This window comes from Bombus fervidus, chromosome 5, assembly GCF_041682495.2.
Source record: "Bombus fervidus isolate BK054 chromosome 5, iyBomFerv1, whole genome shotgun sequence".
Taxonomy (NCBI): Eukaryota; Metazoa; Arthropoda; class Insecta; order Hymenoptera; family Apidae; genus Bombus; species Bombus fervidus.
Window position 1 is genome coordinate 1,743,981 of NC_091521.1, and position 17,709 is coordinate 1,761,689.

At 39.5% G+C, this 17,709-nt stretch overlaps 2 protein-coding genes across 2 annotated transcripts; both read left to right on the forward strand.

Moving 5' to 3' along the window:
* Positions 1–1,768: 1,768 nt before the first annotated feature.
* Positions 1,769–9,507, forward strand: LOC139987457 (uncharacterized). The gene is made up of 5 exons (XM_072003731.1): positions 1,769–1,966; positions 4,019–4,209; positions 5,833–5,949; positions 8,173–8,339; positions 8,748–9,507. Exons 1-4 carry the CDS (start codon positions 1,871–1,873, stop codon positions 8,336–8,338), a joined length of 570 nt encoding a protein of 189 aa, XP_071859832.1. The 5' UTR covers positions 1,769–1,870; the 3' UTR covers position 8,339; positions 8,748–9,507.
* An 83-nt stretch (positions 9,508–9,590) lies between these two features.
* On the forward strand, positions 9,591–17,502 carry LOC139987230 (uncharacterized). Its single transcript, XM_072003240.1, has 5 exons — positions 9,591–11,448; positions 11,566–11,750; positions 14,848–15,050; positions 15,820–15,927; positions 16,029–17,502. The coding sequence occupies exons 1-5, from the start codon at positions 11,376–11,378 to the stop codon at positions 16,171–16,173; spliced, it is 714 nt and encodes a 237-aa protein (XP_071859341.1). The 5' UTR covers positions 9,591–11,375; the 3' UTR covers positions 16,174–17,502.
* Positions 17,503–17,709: the final 207 nt, after the last annotated feature.

Sequence of the window (17,709 nt, forward strand, 5' to 3'; positions counted from 1 at the left end):
GTTGATCGAAATATCGTTATTCTCTGTTAAACGAACGATGAAAGCGATTCGTTTCACCCTTTCTCCGACGTTACATTGCGTTCCTTGCACTTCCTCTTGCTATTTTGCCTGCAAGGAAATTTTCTATCTGCGATAATAATGAAGAAAGAGGTGGTAAATAAAGTGCGCCATTATCTACAAGTATCTAAACACCTGGAACGTCTTGTACAATGGAACTGATATTATTAGTTTTTAAATATTTCTTATTATTAGTATAATTAGCCAGATTTTAAAAATTACAGGTTACGAATTGCTAGCTGTAAATATCATTGCGTGACAGTAACAAGTTTGGTAAGAGACAAATAAGTTTTGCAAGCTGTTTGATTGGTTCACTTGTTAAGAAACGTCACGATAGAGAAATAACAAGACAGAATGTAGTCATTATTTATTTATTTAATTTTTAATTGCATTTAGAAGGATATCCCTACTAAAGTAGATTCCTAAAGAAAAGAATTCCTTAATTGTTAACACGGAATTCGCTTAGAAGGTAAATGAACAAACATCGCGCGGCAATAGTCGAATAGGAAATCGAAGGAGCGAGAATAAAATAGAAAACGAGCTTGAGGAACGAACATTGGTCTCTTGTCGTTTCCCTTGCGCCGGGAACGTGTGTTATGTTATACTTTTGACTTGCTTCCACGAAATACATTTTGTGCAAAAGGCTGGCTGCGAATGTCCAAGGAACGGGAGCTTGCGTTTCTCCTCGTATTTCCCGTTTTTCCGTACAACTGGAAAACAAGCAGTAAAAAAGTGGAAAGGGAAAAGATAACGGTAAACGCTGAGCTACCGGCAACAATTTTATTCATTTTTATACTCATAGAGGAACAACCAGAGTTATAACGTTATAATATTAAAAACAGATGTAAATATTCTAATTTGATATGATATGCGGCCAAAGTGTTACGAAAACCTGTCGATATTCCCTCGGTTTACGATATTTCACGTCTTTTAAATGTTATATTTTTAGGACAGGCGTGGAAATAGCAAACGATGAAAAAGATTGGATGCATAATTTGACAGAAAAGAATCTGGTTTGAGGCAAAGTGGTGGCAGAGGTTCGGATCGCGTATCCTGCGATGAGATTTTAATTCAACTTTGGTCGTTAATCGTGCCACGTTGGAAACGGAATTAATTAAAGCTGCTTAACGGCCAGGGCCGGGCAATTATTGGATTTACAACGCTATCGCTGGCAGGGGTTAAGCTGATATGCCGATGAATCGCGCGTCGGTTTTCCAAGCAGCCGGTTGAATACTCTGATGAAACGCGTTTGTGTTGGTTAGCCCTTTACGATTCGACGCGATCGTCGACGCTTGAAACGATTCAGAGAAATTTTGTTCGTTTCCTCCCACACGGCTAGTTGCATCGGTGAACGAACGTTGTTAGTCGAAGGGACGTGTTTAAACGAAAATACAATTTTCTCACGCAAAGAAAATTTCGAAATATTCAAACGCGATTTTATTGGCGACTGATATTCCAGTCGAATTTTCATTTCGTCGTGAATCCTTATCGAAGTGGTCGCCAATTTCGGCAAGCGTGATTTCGTGTTTTTGAAACAAGCATCGACGTCGTTCAATTTTCCAAAAACTGACCAATAATTCGCCCGTGGCGGCATTCGAGGCAATTTTTTTCCGAGCCATAATCACGCATCGTGAACGTTCGTCGAACGCAAACAGTGGCCTACCTGTCCTCCATAGCAAATTCCAGTGTTCATTATCGCGTTGCCATAAACTCGTCGTCGCATGACCGAGCGTAGTCCCATTCGCCGTTAGTTCGTTCACCAGTGATTCAAAACTACTGATTTCAGTGCTTCTGCAAGTGTTATCGAATTAACATGTTCCGTTTATTTCTGTTGCAAACTGCGATAATATGTTTCTTTATCTGGAGAAGCGAAAGTATCCTTCTCTTTCCTGCGAGGTCGTTGTTCCAGGTAACTCCACGTATTTTTGGCTGTGTGTGGCAAGGATATGTGTTGCGTGTGTAATTGAAAATCCAGAGACTTCTCAGTGAATCACTGAGTGATTGAAAATCGTTTGAGTTGCACGATCACTCTATAGTTACCCATCGTTTACGATTAGCATCTTCAACAAATGATTTATCTATCATCTATAATAGTTTTCCATATATATAAGTGAATATAAAACTCAGTAAAAGTCGTCTAACTTTAGAAAGCCGATACCAGCGATATCAGCGAGTACTGAACTGAAAATAACAGATTGCCTTACCTAGCAACTGTTATTTCCTTGAAATGAATTTCACTTGAAAATTGGAGATATAGTTCAAGTGAAGTGATATCACAGAATTACATTAGCAAAGTCCTTCAAATTGCAAGTGATTTGACTAATGAAGACAAGTGTAGAAACTCGAAAGGATATACATATCAATGTAAGTGAAGTAACAGGTTCTGAGCGAATGTCGATGGATCAGGAGTTGCTTATGTTGTACTTGCTGTCATCTGTCGTTGATATACTCGATAAACTACTAATAGATTTCTACATATACATAGAAAATATGACTGAATACAAAGTCTAAAGAAAAGTTGATTAAATAAACGGCACGTACTTACGTTTAAGTTGCTTGGGTTCCAGTAACTCGACGAGTCTGAACGAGGTTTTATAGCGGTACGTTTCTCCGGGTAGACAATTTGCTTTTGTTTGACAATCCTACTTAGACAGTCCGCGAAATTTATTAAACCCCAGAATAATTTACTTAAATCCCAGGATAATGAGTACTCTTTCGCGAGTTTTCCTCTAATTAGATTACTCCTTTGTTTGCATTGAAATCTTAATGTTTTCCGAGTAAGATAGATTCTTCGCTTGTCGACTAGAGGACTAACGTGGAAAGGAAGGTGACTCGTCCTTAATACGAGGTTTTTACGAGAAGCTTGAACAAGCAATCCCTCGAAAAAATAACCCAAAGGAGTATTTGTAGTTTTACAGCTAAAACTGTACCGGGCTGCTTTTAAAAACGAACGAATTGAAAGTCAATCGGAAGACATCGAGACAAGTCTCGAAGTCAAAAATCGTTTTTTAATTGCATAAGACAGCCATTTCGTATTTGATAAAACGCTATTGTGAATTGTTCAACATAGTATTGTTTCCTAGATCTATATAATTCCATTTTTATTTGCTCGTATCCCTCTTTGATGATCATCTTGACAGGTTTACGATTGATTGATTATAATATATTATTTCATTGATTATTTGACAGATGATTAGTCTCTTGAAAATATTTCGGAGGACGAATTTATTGGTCCAAATAAAGGAAATTCTTCTTTTAATTTTTCTGACAAAAAATAGTGTAGGTATACAGTCTCGCTCCTAAGTATTGATATATCTACTGCACGCATATAAAACGTTATAATCGAGGGAATGAATAAAACATTTCCTCGTTCTTAGGAAAGTGACCTTTCTGGATGCTTTCTTTTCAGAGAACGCACTTCTTATAGAGAGTGTACTTGACGGTTGCATCGGCCAATTGACGAAGAATCGAGCAAAATTTCTTCTCGATAGGGAAAGGTGCATATTATTGTATCCTTGAGTTTACATTATGTTTTGGGTTGCAAGGTCTAGGAACAAAGAAACTAAGAAACAGATTTCTATTTATGTTCCCTGTAGCTTCTAGCCAAAGCTATAAGGTTAACTTTTTTGGCAATGTCCTTTTGCTATAAATATCTGAACGTGTACCTTATCATTCCATTGTCTAGTAACACTAAGAGAGTAAGGATCTGAATCAGCATAAACTTATACTTATACCTTTAATTATTTTAATATACTTTTCTATTACAAATTCATCCAATCGTTCTTCAATCAGTCAACCTGAACCTCAACAGTTACGAATCTATTCTTCTTTTCTTCTTCAACTTTTTATGACGAATCTTTTAAATATTGCAGACTGGATGAAACAAATATTTTGTCTTAAGTCTCGCGAGAACCGATCGTACCTTTTACATCTAACGTTTTTTCTCCGTTCTATTTTCCAGTTCACGACCGGCGTCTCGGTTCCGGTTTCCATGAACAAGAGAGGCAGCGTGGTATTCTCGTCCGCATTCCAATTCAATTATAAACTTCCGTCGAACTTGTCAGAACTCGAGCCTACAATAATACCGGCCAGGCAGTCGAGGGATCTGAATCTGCAGGACACTTACGCGGCTATCGAAAATTTATTGAATCGGTGAGTATTCCGCGATTTCCATATTCTGCGCTGCGGGGGAAAATCGAAGCCGCCACGAAGGGGGGTCGTGAAAGGGGTGAAATTCAGCGCGAGCCGATTCGAGTCGTTTAGAGTCATGGAACAATGACCAACCCGAACAACGAATTGGAAGAAGAATAAGCGGGCCGTATTACCGTTCAAAATTGCCCGATGAATCGGTAAACACGCTAGAATCGAACGAATAAATTTGTAATTAACTCAACACCGGAATTGGTGCAGATAGTTGCCGTGGACGATTAATGAAATTCCATTTTCTAGTCGACGATCATCGAACCGTGACGTCGCCACATTCGTGTTTGTCACCGATAACGTGTACAATGGGTAGGTGATTATGCGACAGAAACGGGAAACGAGGCTTCATCGTACGTGCTTGATACGCGCCAGTCAGTTTTATTACGCCAGTTATCATTTTGTTATACGTTCTTCAATTCGATAAAGATCAGTTGCTACTTTATAGCGACGAAAAACAATTACAGGTACACGAACCTGTATCCTACTTTCAGTTTGTTTAAGTATACGTTAATAATCGCACGAATTATTCCACGACAAATCGATCAGTTTTTTAGGTGAAATTCATACGAGATAGTTTGGGAGAAAGTTATTAACGATGGCTGATGAAAAATTAGTAATCTACGTAATAAGGATTACTTGTGGTAGATGAAGAAGATTTTCACGAAGGGCGTGAGCAAGTATGAGGAAACTAAGATCAAAAGACCGAAGAGAGGGTAAGGTAAAGATGGGAACTGGAACATAAATTAATTGGGACGTAAGGCAATTACTTTGTCTTGGCAGAGAGACCTGAAGCGCAGGTAACAAGCGAACTATCTTGCTTTGGAAAGACGGCGTGAAAGTTAAGAAAGTGTCGAGACTGATCGAAACTTGTCGAAACTGACAAGGAGACGCGATGCCGCGTGAAATGGATCGTTAGCTGGCTCAATAGAGTGAATTGCTCGTCGTTCTTCTTTCGCGAACATTCATCCAGCATTCTGGTCAGTCTGACCAAAAAGTTCATCGTCGATTGTTTGGAAACTGGAGGTAGAAACAACGCCATTAATTACCATTTTCATCCTGTCTTTCCCTTTTTACAGCCTCTGGAAAATCGTGAAATTCGCAAACGTGAAACTCTGGGAGAATGAATGTTTAACGCGTAACGCGCGGCGAACGCTTAAACTAATCCGAAATTTACATCCTTCTCCGGCACGGTAACATAATTTCATTCGAAGCAAGCCGTCGAACGACGGCTAGGAAAAGGAGCAGGATAATGAATTTCTCGGCTAGAAACGGGGCGAAGAAGTACGGCACACGTTTAAGAATTCCCTTTTACCGTTTTATAAAACCAATATCATCTGGCGGCAGCACGGTTTGCCGAGGGGCTCGCCACCGTGCGACTTCCTAATAAAATTACTTCTACGCGGCGGTCAAATTACAAAAAAGGAAGAAAAGAGGCAAGAAGCGACAGAGAGAGAAAAAAAAACGCAGGGGAATACGCGAGAAATGGTGGAAGAGGGGGAAATAAATACGAGACAGAAGCATAGCGCACCAAAAAGGGGTAGAAATTAAAATGGAATGTATTCTATGTTGAAGGCACGGCTGGCAGGACGGTAGGGAGTGTCTTTTAAGGACCATTTGCGAGCTCGCGGAGACACCATTTGGCAGGACACGTCAAGACGTTCTCGAGGAGGTGATCCACTTAATTTTAACGTAAGTTCGTTGCGATGAATCGCGCTTTGACTCGTGGCACGGGAGAACACCGTCGGCTCCTGCTACTTTTCGAAACAAAATTCATTTCTTGAGGAGCTGCCGGTTAATGAATTCCGTTGGAAGTCCCTAATGGCTGTCCTGGCCGCTTTCCACGAAACGGGAACAAGGGTGTCACGTAACGAAGCACGAATAGACTGAGATAATGCAGTAAATCCATGTTGCACCGGGTACGAGCATCGTTTAATAACTTTACAGTACGTTCTTTCGAGTCGACATATTTAAATACCGCGGCTATATTCTCCTTTATTCACAAGCTAACAGAAAATCGAACGTTTTCGGGTAACTTCTGATTTATAGTCTCTGGACATACAATTAAAATTACCGAAAGTTTGTTATTTTTTAACCGCCCTCGGACGAGCCAACCTGTGCGCTGCCCACCGCGCATTTTTCAAAATATCGACGACTACTATTCACTACTTAAAAAATAAAGTCTACAAATTATTTAAGTGGTCAATTATGTTTCGCGGTAATGGCTTTATTTAACGATTTCACATATTGTTTATACAGAACATCAAATTAAAAGTATATATTAGAAGTATAAAAAAATATAGGTAAAATTGAAAACATCAAAGATGACTAAAGATAAATAACACGATTTGAACGTGAAGTTAAAAATTCATAATGCATTTTAATATTTTTTTACAGTGTGGTATCGTTTGATTCTAACTTTATTTAGTCATAACTGATAGTGTAACTTTTGAATTAATTTTAACACCACTAAATTGATTTTTTTTATTTTATTATATACTGTACTTTATAAAAGCAGAAAATGTGGCGCAATTATTTGGGACGATTCCAGGTAAACAATAACTGATAATAACAACAGCAAAAAAAAAAAAGGGAAGAAAATGCGCTGCTAAAGTCAAAGAGGGAGATCTCCCTATTCGGTTGGCTAAGTGTTAAGTAAAATTTGATAGTGTGCGAAAAAAACTTACAATAAGCGAAGGTGGCTTATACGGGATTATACACGGGCGAGAGATTTGTACTCTTCCAATCTGTAGATTAGACGCTTCGTTCGAAAGCTACGGGTCACTTGCTAATTCCACAGGATAATTTCATGGAAAAAGATCGAAGAATATCGTAACAGTACTTTTAACGCGATCGACAAGTTGAAAACTTCAACGGTGCGCATAAAGGCAGCATAAGAGAGATCGAATTAACGATAGATAGAGTTGGGCGAGTCGAACCATTGGTCGAGCGATCGGTTTGGGCGGATGGAGGACTGGTCAGGAATTTGCCATTCCGTACGCGGCCAGGCGTACTCGAAGGAAATTGCAACCGAACCAGCGAGCGGTGCTCTAATTGCGTCGAAATTAGGCGCGTGCATTAAGCTTCTAATGGAAGGTGTTTCGCGTAGGTTTTCCCTTTGTGCGGTGCCTCGAGTGTGTACACACGTCACTGGGAAATTCCTTCCGACGTAATCCTGTAGCCGTGGAACAATCGCCGGGTAACGCGCGTCGAATGTCAATAATACGACCGGCTGCTGCTATTTACCATTCAGATAGTTGCAGTTTCCTTCGATCGATCTTCCGCACTTTTACTTTTCTCTTTCACGAAAGTCGCTTTTTCTAATCCTCGTTAGACAACCAAAGTATTCACGGTAGTTGGGAATACTCAAACACTCCAAGTACCCTGTTTAGATATACCTACAGGTCTGATCGACAGTTTAGGAAGATGTCCATTGCATCGTGTTAAAAATAGGCATTTAATCCTAAAACACAGGAGATTGTAATATTAGGTTGTCCGAAAAGTTTCTTTCGTTTTATAAGGAAATAATAGACGCACGATGTTTTTTGTTTTATATTAGTTTATTGAATTATGCACGAATATAATAATAAAAGTAGAACGAAATGGATCATGTCTAATTCAATAAAATAATATAAAACAGAAATTGTTGTTCATCTATTATCACCTTATGAAACGAACGAAACTTTTCGGACAATCTAATAATTTCTACAACTAACGAGGCTTCCATTTGTCGCAAATCATATCTTCGATCAATCGAAGAACACGGGGAAGCGCGATAAAAAGTTTTCCAACGTTTGAGTTAGGGGAATATTACGCAACATGTGTGTTCGGGGTTAAAAAAGAGATCGATCCGCGATTGGTTCTACCTTAACGCGTGCCTCGTGAGAAACGCGTTAAAAAGAATTTCTGGATCAGGCCCAGCGAAGACGTGGCAGGGACTGCTAATTCCAATCACCAGAGCGTCGACCAATTGTACAGGGAAGCGGAACGACAAGGAAGATCCGGAGGCGACTGCATCTTGGCCTATCCCAATTGCATCGAGTCACCTCTCGAAACGTTTACGGAGATCGCATTTCCTTAGGGTGAGCTTTTTTGGACAACACCTCGAGCAGCGTTGATTTCGTATCTCGATTGCTCGTGTATCGTTTATCGTCACGAACGTTTTCGACGTTTGCCGGCTATTTGTTGAATTCTTTATACGCGAAAAAACGTCTTTGTGTGGCGAGAAAATCAATCGTTCGAAGAGTAATATTTCTATATCTTTCTTTCTATATCTTTCTAGCCGTTCGAGAAGGTATACGATGCAGTGACTTCGTCGTAAAAGAATTTATTATAGTGAAGTTTTGACGGCGAGAAGGATGGCGACGGAGAAACAGTGCTAAGTAAATTTCGTTGTCGGAGCAGCAACGTTGCACTAAAAAGCTTTATGTTTCATCGCCATCCTCTTTCCGCCGTACAATTCATAATAAAGGCGCTTCTTATAATTGTAGCGTTCCAGATCTCTGCTGCCTTTCCCACCGTTGCTTCGTGTAATTTCCGGAAATTACCAGGATTTTTTTCACAGCATCGATCAACCTGCTATACCCCACCGTCTACGTACAAGCTACTTGGGCACTTCTAAACTATCATAGATGTGTAAAATACACTTGTCAAAATGATCTCTTTAATCTAATTTTGACCCGATCTTGTTTCCATACATGTACAAATAGTAGATATTGATAAAAATAATGGTTAACCCTTTGCATTCGAAAGGCGACTCTCAGTTACCACGGCGTTCCGTACTGCAACTCCAGTGGCGAGCGAGAGGCGACAGTCCCGGTTTATGCCTGATTTCGACATCTCCAATTGATGAGAGCGCAATATTGGTTCGTAAATTGGTTCCTTAGCTCTTTTTGTTCTTTGTTAGCAAGTGTAAAGTGTTAGACTTTAAAATGGAGATCAAATATCTAAACCCATATTTCTGCGAAATTATGGTTCTGACAACGTCTCCAACATTAGTTCGGATTCGACGATCACGGCAAAAGTATTATACTTTAGAAAAAAAAAAAAAAAAAAAATGGTTTTCGGAAGTGAAATTAGCTCAAATGAAGATAAACTCGATTTTGAACTGTTGAAAAATGAGATCAATTATATTCAAGAATGCATCTTGCTGAATGCTTTATAAATTATCATAAAAAAATATAGAAATTAATATTACAAAATCATATTTTCGAAGATGTAAATATAGATAAATTATCAGAATATAATGGTTTTGTATATAAAATCATTTTACGTTAATAGCAAGATACGCGTCACTGATACGCTAAATCATTCGGAGTAGCTGTTATGGTCGATCGAAAAAGTCCTCGAGTGCAAAAGGTTAATATTAATATTTAAAAAATTGATCGTCTGGAGATACCCGAGTCAAATGAGCCAGCGTGGCTGTTTATTTTTGAGATTTTAGAGCGATCGAGTGTTCTTTAAGCACATTTCAAAAGTTTATGTAAATCTTATGCAGTGGCAGCTATTAATTAGAAATAAACTTGGAACTAGAGGGATGCGGCTATTATTTTCTGTCTCAGTTAAAATTTAGTAGGAGATCTGATCTTGTTATTGCACGAAGTAAATAATTGACAGCATAGAAACGTTCTTCTGATACAATGTAATAATTAAACACAACAAAAACGTAAATAGTATGATATTGGAAATGGTAATGAAGATCGATGGAATCGATTCGTCTTGCAAACTAGAACGACGTTGTTTGAGCTTCGAATTAGAGTGATCGGTAATGCTGGTCGACTTTTACGATATTTCAGTCGGCGATCAAAGCCGAAACGCAGCAAATATCGTAGAACGACAAATGGGCAAAGTCCTAAGTAAATTTCGCTGTTGAGGCTCGCTGTAAAATGACCGGAAACGAGATATAAGACCGACGAAACGATTCTCCTTTCCACGCGAACCTCCATTTCTCTGTCCACCTCTATTTCTCCTTATTCGCGCGGCTGTTTGTCACCATTTTCTGTCGCGTCCTATTTTATTACGCTACCAGCGTCTCTTTACCGAACCATTCGTTGCTTGTGTTCCACGTTTGTGTTTCCACGATGTTTCTTCGAGTCTCGTTAAATCGTGTATCTTTAAAGCTCTCGAAACTCCGATAGTTTATGCTGCCCTTTCGAGAAATGTTCCACGGATATTTTAGCCGACTTTGGAACCAGGAAATTCCTCGATAACCAAGATTAACGTGTCAACTTTTTACCCTGCGATTCTGAGCAATCGCCGATATTAATAAAGATCAGCAAACAAGTGTTTTTTTTATTGCAACAATCCGTTCACCGTTGGAACACGTCGTCGTTGAAAGATACTCCTTCTTCCGAAACTTCTTAAGATCTTGAGAAGCTAGAAATTTCAACGATAGTGGCCCTGGATGTGGCAACTTTCCCGACAGTTCTACAGTTCACGAGTAGTATATCCGGCAGCATGTTGCCGTCTGGAAAATACTCGTCGTCTGTACCTTTTGTTTATACATTTCAGTTCCTTTGTTATCCCGGAAGCGGAACTTTCGGCCTCGCGAACTTCTCTTCTGCCATTTACTTATTTACAAGTTACAATTCTACTCGTTTGAACCAGGACATTCACCCGTCTACATCTTCTTCTTTAGCTGTAATTTCAAGATTGTCGTATCGAACCGGTTGAAACTTGAACGACCCGAGAACTGCTGAAAAAATCGTGTTGTTTCCCTTCTTCATTAACACATTCGACGCGGCATACAAAATCGAACGGGGTTCTTAATGGCAGCAGTCGATTTTTCTACATTTTTCGCCTCATCGCGAAGAAAATAGAAAATTCCGATGACGCGTACGTTTACGTCTACCGCATTGAACGTGTTAACGAATCGAGGACCAATAACGAAACGGGAAGCTGGACAAGTTAAGAAGACGAAGAGCAAAGGAAGGGCTGAGACGGTCGTCTATCGAGGATGGAAAATTAGCTCTTTCGACTGACTACAGTCGGCCGCGGAACCTTCCAGCGTAACTATGCCCCGAGTTGACAGATGACACGTTAATTTCGTGGAGGAGTTGGAACTTGGAGCAACCTGACGACTCGAGAAGCTTCGAGGCCGTGAGTTTCGTACTAGTTGCATGGCTTTGTGTTTCGCCTGGAGCAACGAAATTGCTTTCGAGATTCGAATAGCTGGTTCTTTCATCTTTCCAGGTGAGTAAAATGTATATTTCGAAGGATTCGACGTGATGAAAAGTAAGCGCGATGTGAAAGGATGGGAATATGCGCGAGATTGATCAAATCCGCAACTAATTTTCTGCTTTGTCAAAGCTTCTAGACGAGAAGCGAAAGAAATAACGATGATATTTATTTGGATGAACGTGGACTGGAAGCTGTCTTTGTTGCTGTTTGCGACAGTGGGGCAAATTCAGTGCAGCGATGACGAGCAGCCTCGAGAGAAGAGACAAGCGTTGTATCCTCCGCCTCTTGTTTATCCTTTTGGTGGCACTTTCAAGGTATTTATCCATACTTGGACGTGGCAGCGATAAAACTTAATAATCTCGTCTTCTTCGAGGCTGATGGGATTACTCCGTAAAAGCACGGCTGTTCGTTCGACGGTTTAACTCGTGCTAATTTGAATAAAATCTATCGCGTCCAACGTCGTCCGACGAGAAACGAATTACACGCGAAACCATAACACACTTATCGAGAATAATTCATCGAGATATATTGACAATTAAATTTCAAGTAAGATTCGCGTAATGATAATAGTTGAGCAATAATTCATGCGTTGCAGCCGTATCTGGAAACTTTGCAAAATAGAAACAGACAGATTTAACAAGCGATGAGAATGATAAACGCGACGCGTTGCACGACAGCCGTATCCTGCCTCGTGTTCCTTTTTACTTTCCTTCCTTCTGCTTGCAGATATATCGCCGGATGATCGTATATCTTGCGCATTCAAAACTACTTTTCACTCCAGTTTAACGATGTTCCTTGCGTATTATGCTTTTAATCGAAGGCGTACACATGTGTTTTTTCCCTAAATTTAGACAAATCTAGGATATAGGATATGCGAAACTGTGCACGTGAGTTTCAGTAACGATACGTATTTTTCAATTAAAATTGAATGTAACTCTGGCGGTTTTCTTAAGATCTGGTCTCCACTAAGAGTATGGCAATCAATCTTACGTTCGAGCTTCGATCGAAGGAACGAAAAGACACGACATAGTAAAATATTACGATAAACCGTCCTCTCTATTTCACAAATCGTGAAAGGTAAACAAGATCACGGGGCAAGTTCGTCATTTTTTGGAGTCTCCCCGCAAAGATGCTGCGACTGTAGCAAAAAGAACACCGCGAAGAAAGAAACGATCGCTTGGAGCTTGCTGGGTCGATAGCTATTTTCCATACCATGATTAACATCGCGGTTGTCGGATCGCCAGGTACAAATTAATTGGTCGGTCGTTAGATAGGTTTCTTGAGGAGGTTGCCCGTGGATAGAATGGGAATCGTCAGTGGAAACGGAATACAAACTAAAGCGAATTTCGGGCCAAGTTTAACGCGAGTCTTAGGCTCCGTGACTTAAGTATGGACGTGCTAGTCCTGCGGGAAGTAACGGAGGAGGGTGGAGAACTTTAAACCGAGAGAAACGTCTCTGCCTGTCTCATTCTCAATTCCGCTGATAATTAACTGCGGCCTTATCTACCGTCTCTCCTCTCAAATTTTCTAATTAAATCGGAAAGCTCTTTCTGTAGTTTTCACTTCTTCTTGGTCGAGCAAATGTTCTGATGGACTGTTTGCCCTAGCTTCCTCGATTACTCGCACCCTTTCCGGCAATGGGACCGAGACTTAGTGGAAGTTGAACGGCGAGTCAGAGCTCTGACAAAATCGATACAGGACAGATCTTTCTGGTGCCTTTAGATTTCAGTTTTAGTTCAATCTTACCGTGTGCAGTTTGCATGTACATGTATTTTAGATTGAAACAGAATATTTGACTGGTCCAGGTCACTGCACACCGATTTGTTAGAATTTTTCGAAGGGAGACGATTCGACGACGTCTGATAGACGTCACCGTTGCACGGGCAAAAGTGTTTGATTAGCAGATTTTTCAAGCAACAGAAACGACTATTGCAAATATTTGGACATTCGCCTTGAGGAGGCGGAAAACTGGTGTGAAATAAAATTCACCGTTTCTGGGTCAGTATGTATCTAAACACGCGGAGCTGCACTGCGTCAAAAGCGCAGCTTCAAAATGAGAAAGAAAAAGGGAAACAGTGGAGAGACCTGGAAAGAAGAGCGGCGACGTTGAATTACTTGCATGTCTTCGCCCGGCTGGCGAGCCTTGGACGACCGAAGCCCTGCTATCTTATCAGAAGGACGATTACGAAGTTTCAGCACGCGTCGAGTCGCTTTTGTACACGGACCGTTGGGCAAGCTTGAAAAACCCAGCTGAATTTATTTAACATTCATTTCCATGAGTCGCGAGCTTTAGATCGTGTCACGCAACGTTTCAATGGCACGATAGAACTGAATGGGAGAGCCGTTGGCAAGGCACGATGTTTATGAACAAGGTGCGCGAGCTGATCTCCAGCAAACGATTCCGTTCGTCCACGCGAACTGAAATTCCAGTGAGAAATATATGCACGAGGTAATACATGAACGTATATACAAGGTGGTGGAGAAGAGAAAATGGAAAATGAGGAATGGAGAAACGAGACGAGGAATAGGGAAAGAAAAGAATGTAGAAAGGAGAAAGGAAGTCCACCAACGTCGTAATATCTTTCTTGGAAACGAATGAGGGTTAAGCAGTATTCCGAAAGTTGAAATACGAGCAGCTAGGTTCGCTAGAGTGAGCGAAATTTTCCACGAAAAAAGAAACCGCGAATATGCTGCAATTTTTCCCCGTCCCCGCTCCTTCCTTTTCTTCGACTTTATTTTATACCCACAGTTTGTATTTTCTATCAGCCTCTCGTTTTTATTTCTGTGCCAGTGCAAGCTTGTAAAAATCACATATACACCGACGCAAGTACATCTCCTTTTCGTCGCGAACGTTAAAATGACCATTTTCCTTTTTCATTTCATTGCGTCGCTAGATCTACTTTTTTTCTTAAACACAAGAAAAAGGAAAATAACCTTATCTACTTTCTCTCTGACTTTTCCCTCCCTCTCCTTCCGATCGCACAGTGTAAATACTTTACATTTGCAAAAGTTTCTACTCACGATTTACGAACCAAGATCTTTCACTACTGCGAAAGAACTTCTCCTGTTCTCTTGGCTCTCCTTCCACCGATCTGTGCGACGCGTGTGTCTTTTATTCTATCAATCATCCGCATTATTGTTATCCATTGTCCAACTTCCGGTTGTATCACGTGGCGAAAGCCCCGTGAGTTCACTTGCCGGACTTTGTCGTAATCTCTTCGCTTTCGGTATTCGCAAACTTTTCCAGTTTGATCCTGTCTATAAGATAGACACTTGACGTTTTACGACCGCCTCACCTACTCTTCAAAAATTATACTTTCGTTATAATATATTCATCATAAAGTCGCTGCTGTAAGTTCGTCGCGCATCCAACGCCTACACTTGTATTATATTTATCGCATTTCTGTCAAGCTAGTCGTGGGCATGGCGGTGCCGGTGCAGCTCTCAGGCCAGATTTTGGTTTACGGCCAAAACTTTCAGTTCCAATATATGTTACCAGACAACGCTACCTTCTTCACTAACTTCTTCCAGACCTCGTCACAAAGACGACGTCGAACAGCAAGCTGGAACGAAAGGGCTTTCGTATACGACATTTTACAACAAGAATTAAACATGTGAGTATTTCTGTGAATTTACGTATGTAATTTACGTCAATCAATAAGTAAGCCACCTGATCCCTCAAACATCTGTTCTAAAAAAGACACAAAGTTGTTATAGGGTTTTAAAAATGTGGACGACATGTACATGTATAGAATAATTCTAGAGAACGAAGAAATTTCATGGCCAAGAAAGTTCGGTTCTTATTTTTCAATTCGTAAACAATTAAATTTGACTCTAGAAATAATACTTTATTAGCTGCTGTAGATCAATGATCAAATCATGTACGTAGAATCTTCGAGTTACCCAAGTATTACGCCGGATAAATAAGTAATTTGTAATGTTTAGTGAAATTAATAAGTTGATTAATCGATGATTCGCAGCGGCGCGACTTTCTGATTACAAATAGTTAATAATTCATCGGATTTGAAATGCAGCGTTGTGAATAATTAACGAATCGATACGCTTACAAATCATTTCACCGCCTTTGTATCGTATAGTAATTGATGTCTAATAGTTAATAGTTAATTCAACAGCAACACTTCTGATTGGAAATATTTGGTGAAACGCATGAATGTGCAATGCATGTTATTGTCGGGAATAGATTTAACAAATAAACAATTCCGGCGCTCGAACAATTTAGACAGTGTGTATTCTATTAACGTGTAATGCGAAAATTTATTTGCACAAGTGCGCTATCGCGTTAAATGTTGATGACAGAAACGTTTGGCGATACGTTTGCTGTTTAATACTTCCTTCCACTTAATAATCGACGATCATTTTCAGGCGACACATCGATGGGAAAGCTTGCTTAAAGAAGAATATTTGCGAAGCTGCTTCGACGTCGTTGAAAGACGAGGGTTTGATTGGCGAATTATTGCATTTATTGTTAACGTAAGATTGTCTAGTAATTTTTCTACTAATTTTGAAACACACGCAACTGCCGAACTGAATTTTTTAAATTTGACGTATTAAATAGAAACATTTCGTTTCAGACCAGATCAGAGAGAAGCTTCGATGATGGACGATGACTATTTAGAAGCAGCGATGGCTGGAAGAAGACAGGAGAATTGCTCGATGATTTATTCCACGTGTCCTGCTGGTCAAGGAATTCTAGATAGAATATCTTCGATTTATTAACTAACAATAAGATTTGTATTATCTGTTATTTATCTACTGAATTAATTACTGTCAATTTTTACGAAAAATTATAAACAATTTTGCTTAGCATATCGTAGTAACGTGAGAAATAACCTGCTATAAAGTTACAATGCATATACTAGGACACACTCACACTCAAACATGCATATAAAAACACAAAGGATAGCCAGCAATTCTAATATCGAGATCCTACAACGATTTCTGTCGAAATCATTAAAAGTCATTTCTAATGCTTCGTAGTATATAATCGACGAAATAATTCAAAATTTGAAGATATCTACCTTCGGTCTCTGTCTCAGCATTTAAAAAAGAAATTTCAAAGTTGCACAATCGCTATACGTCACACTTAAGGGATCATTTCAATCTCTTAGCTATTCGTTGCCAACTGTTATAGATAGTGCAGAACATGTCCGTAGACCGAGAAGATATTTACCGCCAATTCGAACTACACAATAGAGAAGATAAAGATTCAATCAGATCGGTATTTTCATACTTATCAATAAGGTACATTGCGTTTTATTTTTGGATGTAGCCATTCGTTACACATTTTACTGCCTTCGCTTTTTTTCTGGGTCCAATTACACCCATTGTGCACACGTTACGTCATTTGTCTCTTATTTGCAGTGGAACACATACACGTAATACGTTACATCGTCGTGGTGGTTCGCATTACGGACGAAATAAATGAGTTGTCATGTGTATAACTTTTATCGCTAATTTCCTGTTAATTAAAAGACGCTGCGTGTAAAATAATTTCAACTGGGAGCGGAGGCCCGTTTATCAAACACGACACTCTTTGATCTCCCTCGATATACACTTTCCCATTCCGTTCTCCTTTTAATCTTTCATTTTCCTGTGTTCTCCATTCCGTGGATTTTCCTCGTATTAAAGGAAAGATTAATCAGTGCGAGCGAGGGAAAAATGGAGAAAAAGGAACAGAGGGAAACACGAATCTGTATTTTATACAGCTGCAAGATTAGGTTCATAAATACATTTGTAAGACGAGCAAGCGAGGTAGGCGAGCGCGCAACGGTGCAAAATAATTTATCATTAATCTCCAGTTTTACTGTTGTTTCGGATATACAATGATGTCCTGTCGAGCAGAGATTAACGCGATTTCAATGTTAGTTGTTTTAGGAGTCAAAGGCGGTTACTTTAATCTACGATGGCTAATTTAATAGTTTCGTTAGACTACCTGGTCTCTGATATTGTAATTAATTATATTTTTACTATTCTTCTTTTTTTCTTTTGTGGATCATGTACAGTTTGCTGCGTTTATATGTTTTAACGAATCCTTATATATCGTATATGTCTGGTAGAACGAAAATACTGATTTTTCAATATTTTACATAAAAGATTATCATTTGGCAAAAATTCAAACTTAACGAACCGTTCTTTAAATACTTAAGTCTAGTATCGAGAAAATATCGATTTCTTTATTATTGTATATAAAAATTTTCTTTTCGTGCAAGTTTAACATACGCGGAAGCTTCGTGAAAACGAAATCTTGATTTA

Excerpts from the sequence above, each read along its gene's own strand:
- LOC139987457 (XM_072003731.1), top strand. The coding sequence starts at position 1,871 with ATGTTCCGTTTATTTCTGTTGCAAACTGCGATAATATGTTTCTTTATC. Across the intron at positions 1,967-4,018 it reads CTGCGAGGTCGTTGTTCCAG|TTCACGACCGGCGTCTCGGT; the intron begins GTAACTCCACGT and ends TCTATTTTCCAG. Across the intron at positions 4,210-5,832 it reads ATCGAAAATTTATTGAATCG|GCACGGCTGGCAGGACGGTA; the intron begins GTGAGTATTCCG and ends TCTATGTTGAAG.
- LOC139987230 (XM_072003240.1), top strand. The coding sequence starts at position 11,376 with ATGGCTTTGTGTTTCGCCTGGAGCAACGAAATTGCTTTCGAGATTCGA. Across the intron at positions 11,751-14,847 it reads CTTTTGGTGGCACTTTCAAG|CTAGTCGTGGGCATGGCGGT; the intron begins GTATTTATCCAT and ends ATTTCTGTCAAG. Across the intron at positions 15,928-16,028 it reads TTATTGCATTTATTGTTAAC|ACCAGATCAGAGAGAAGCTT; the intron begins GTAAGATTGTCT and ends ATTTCGTTTCAG.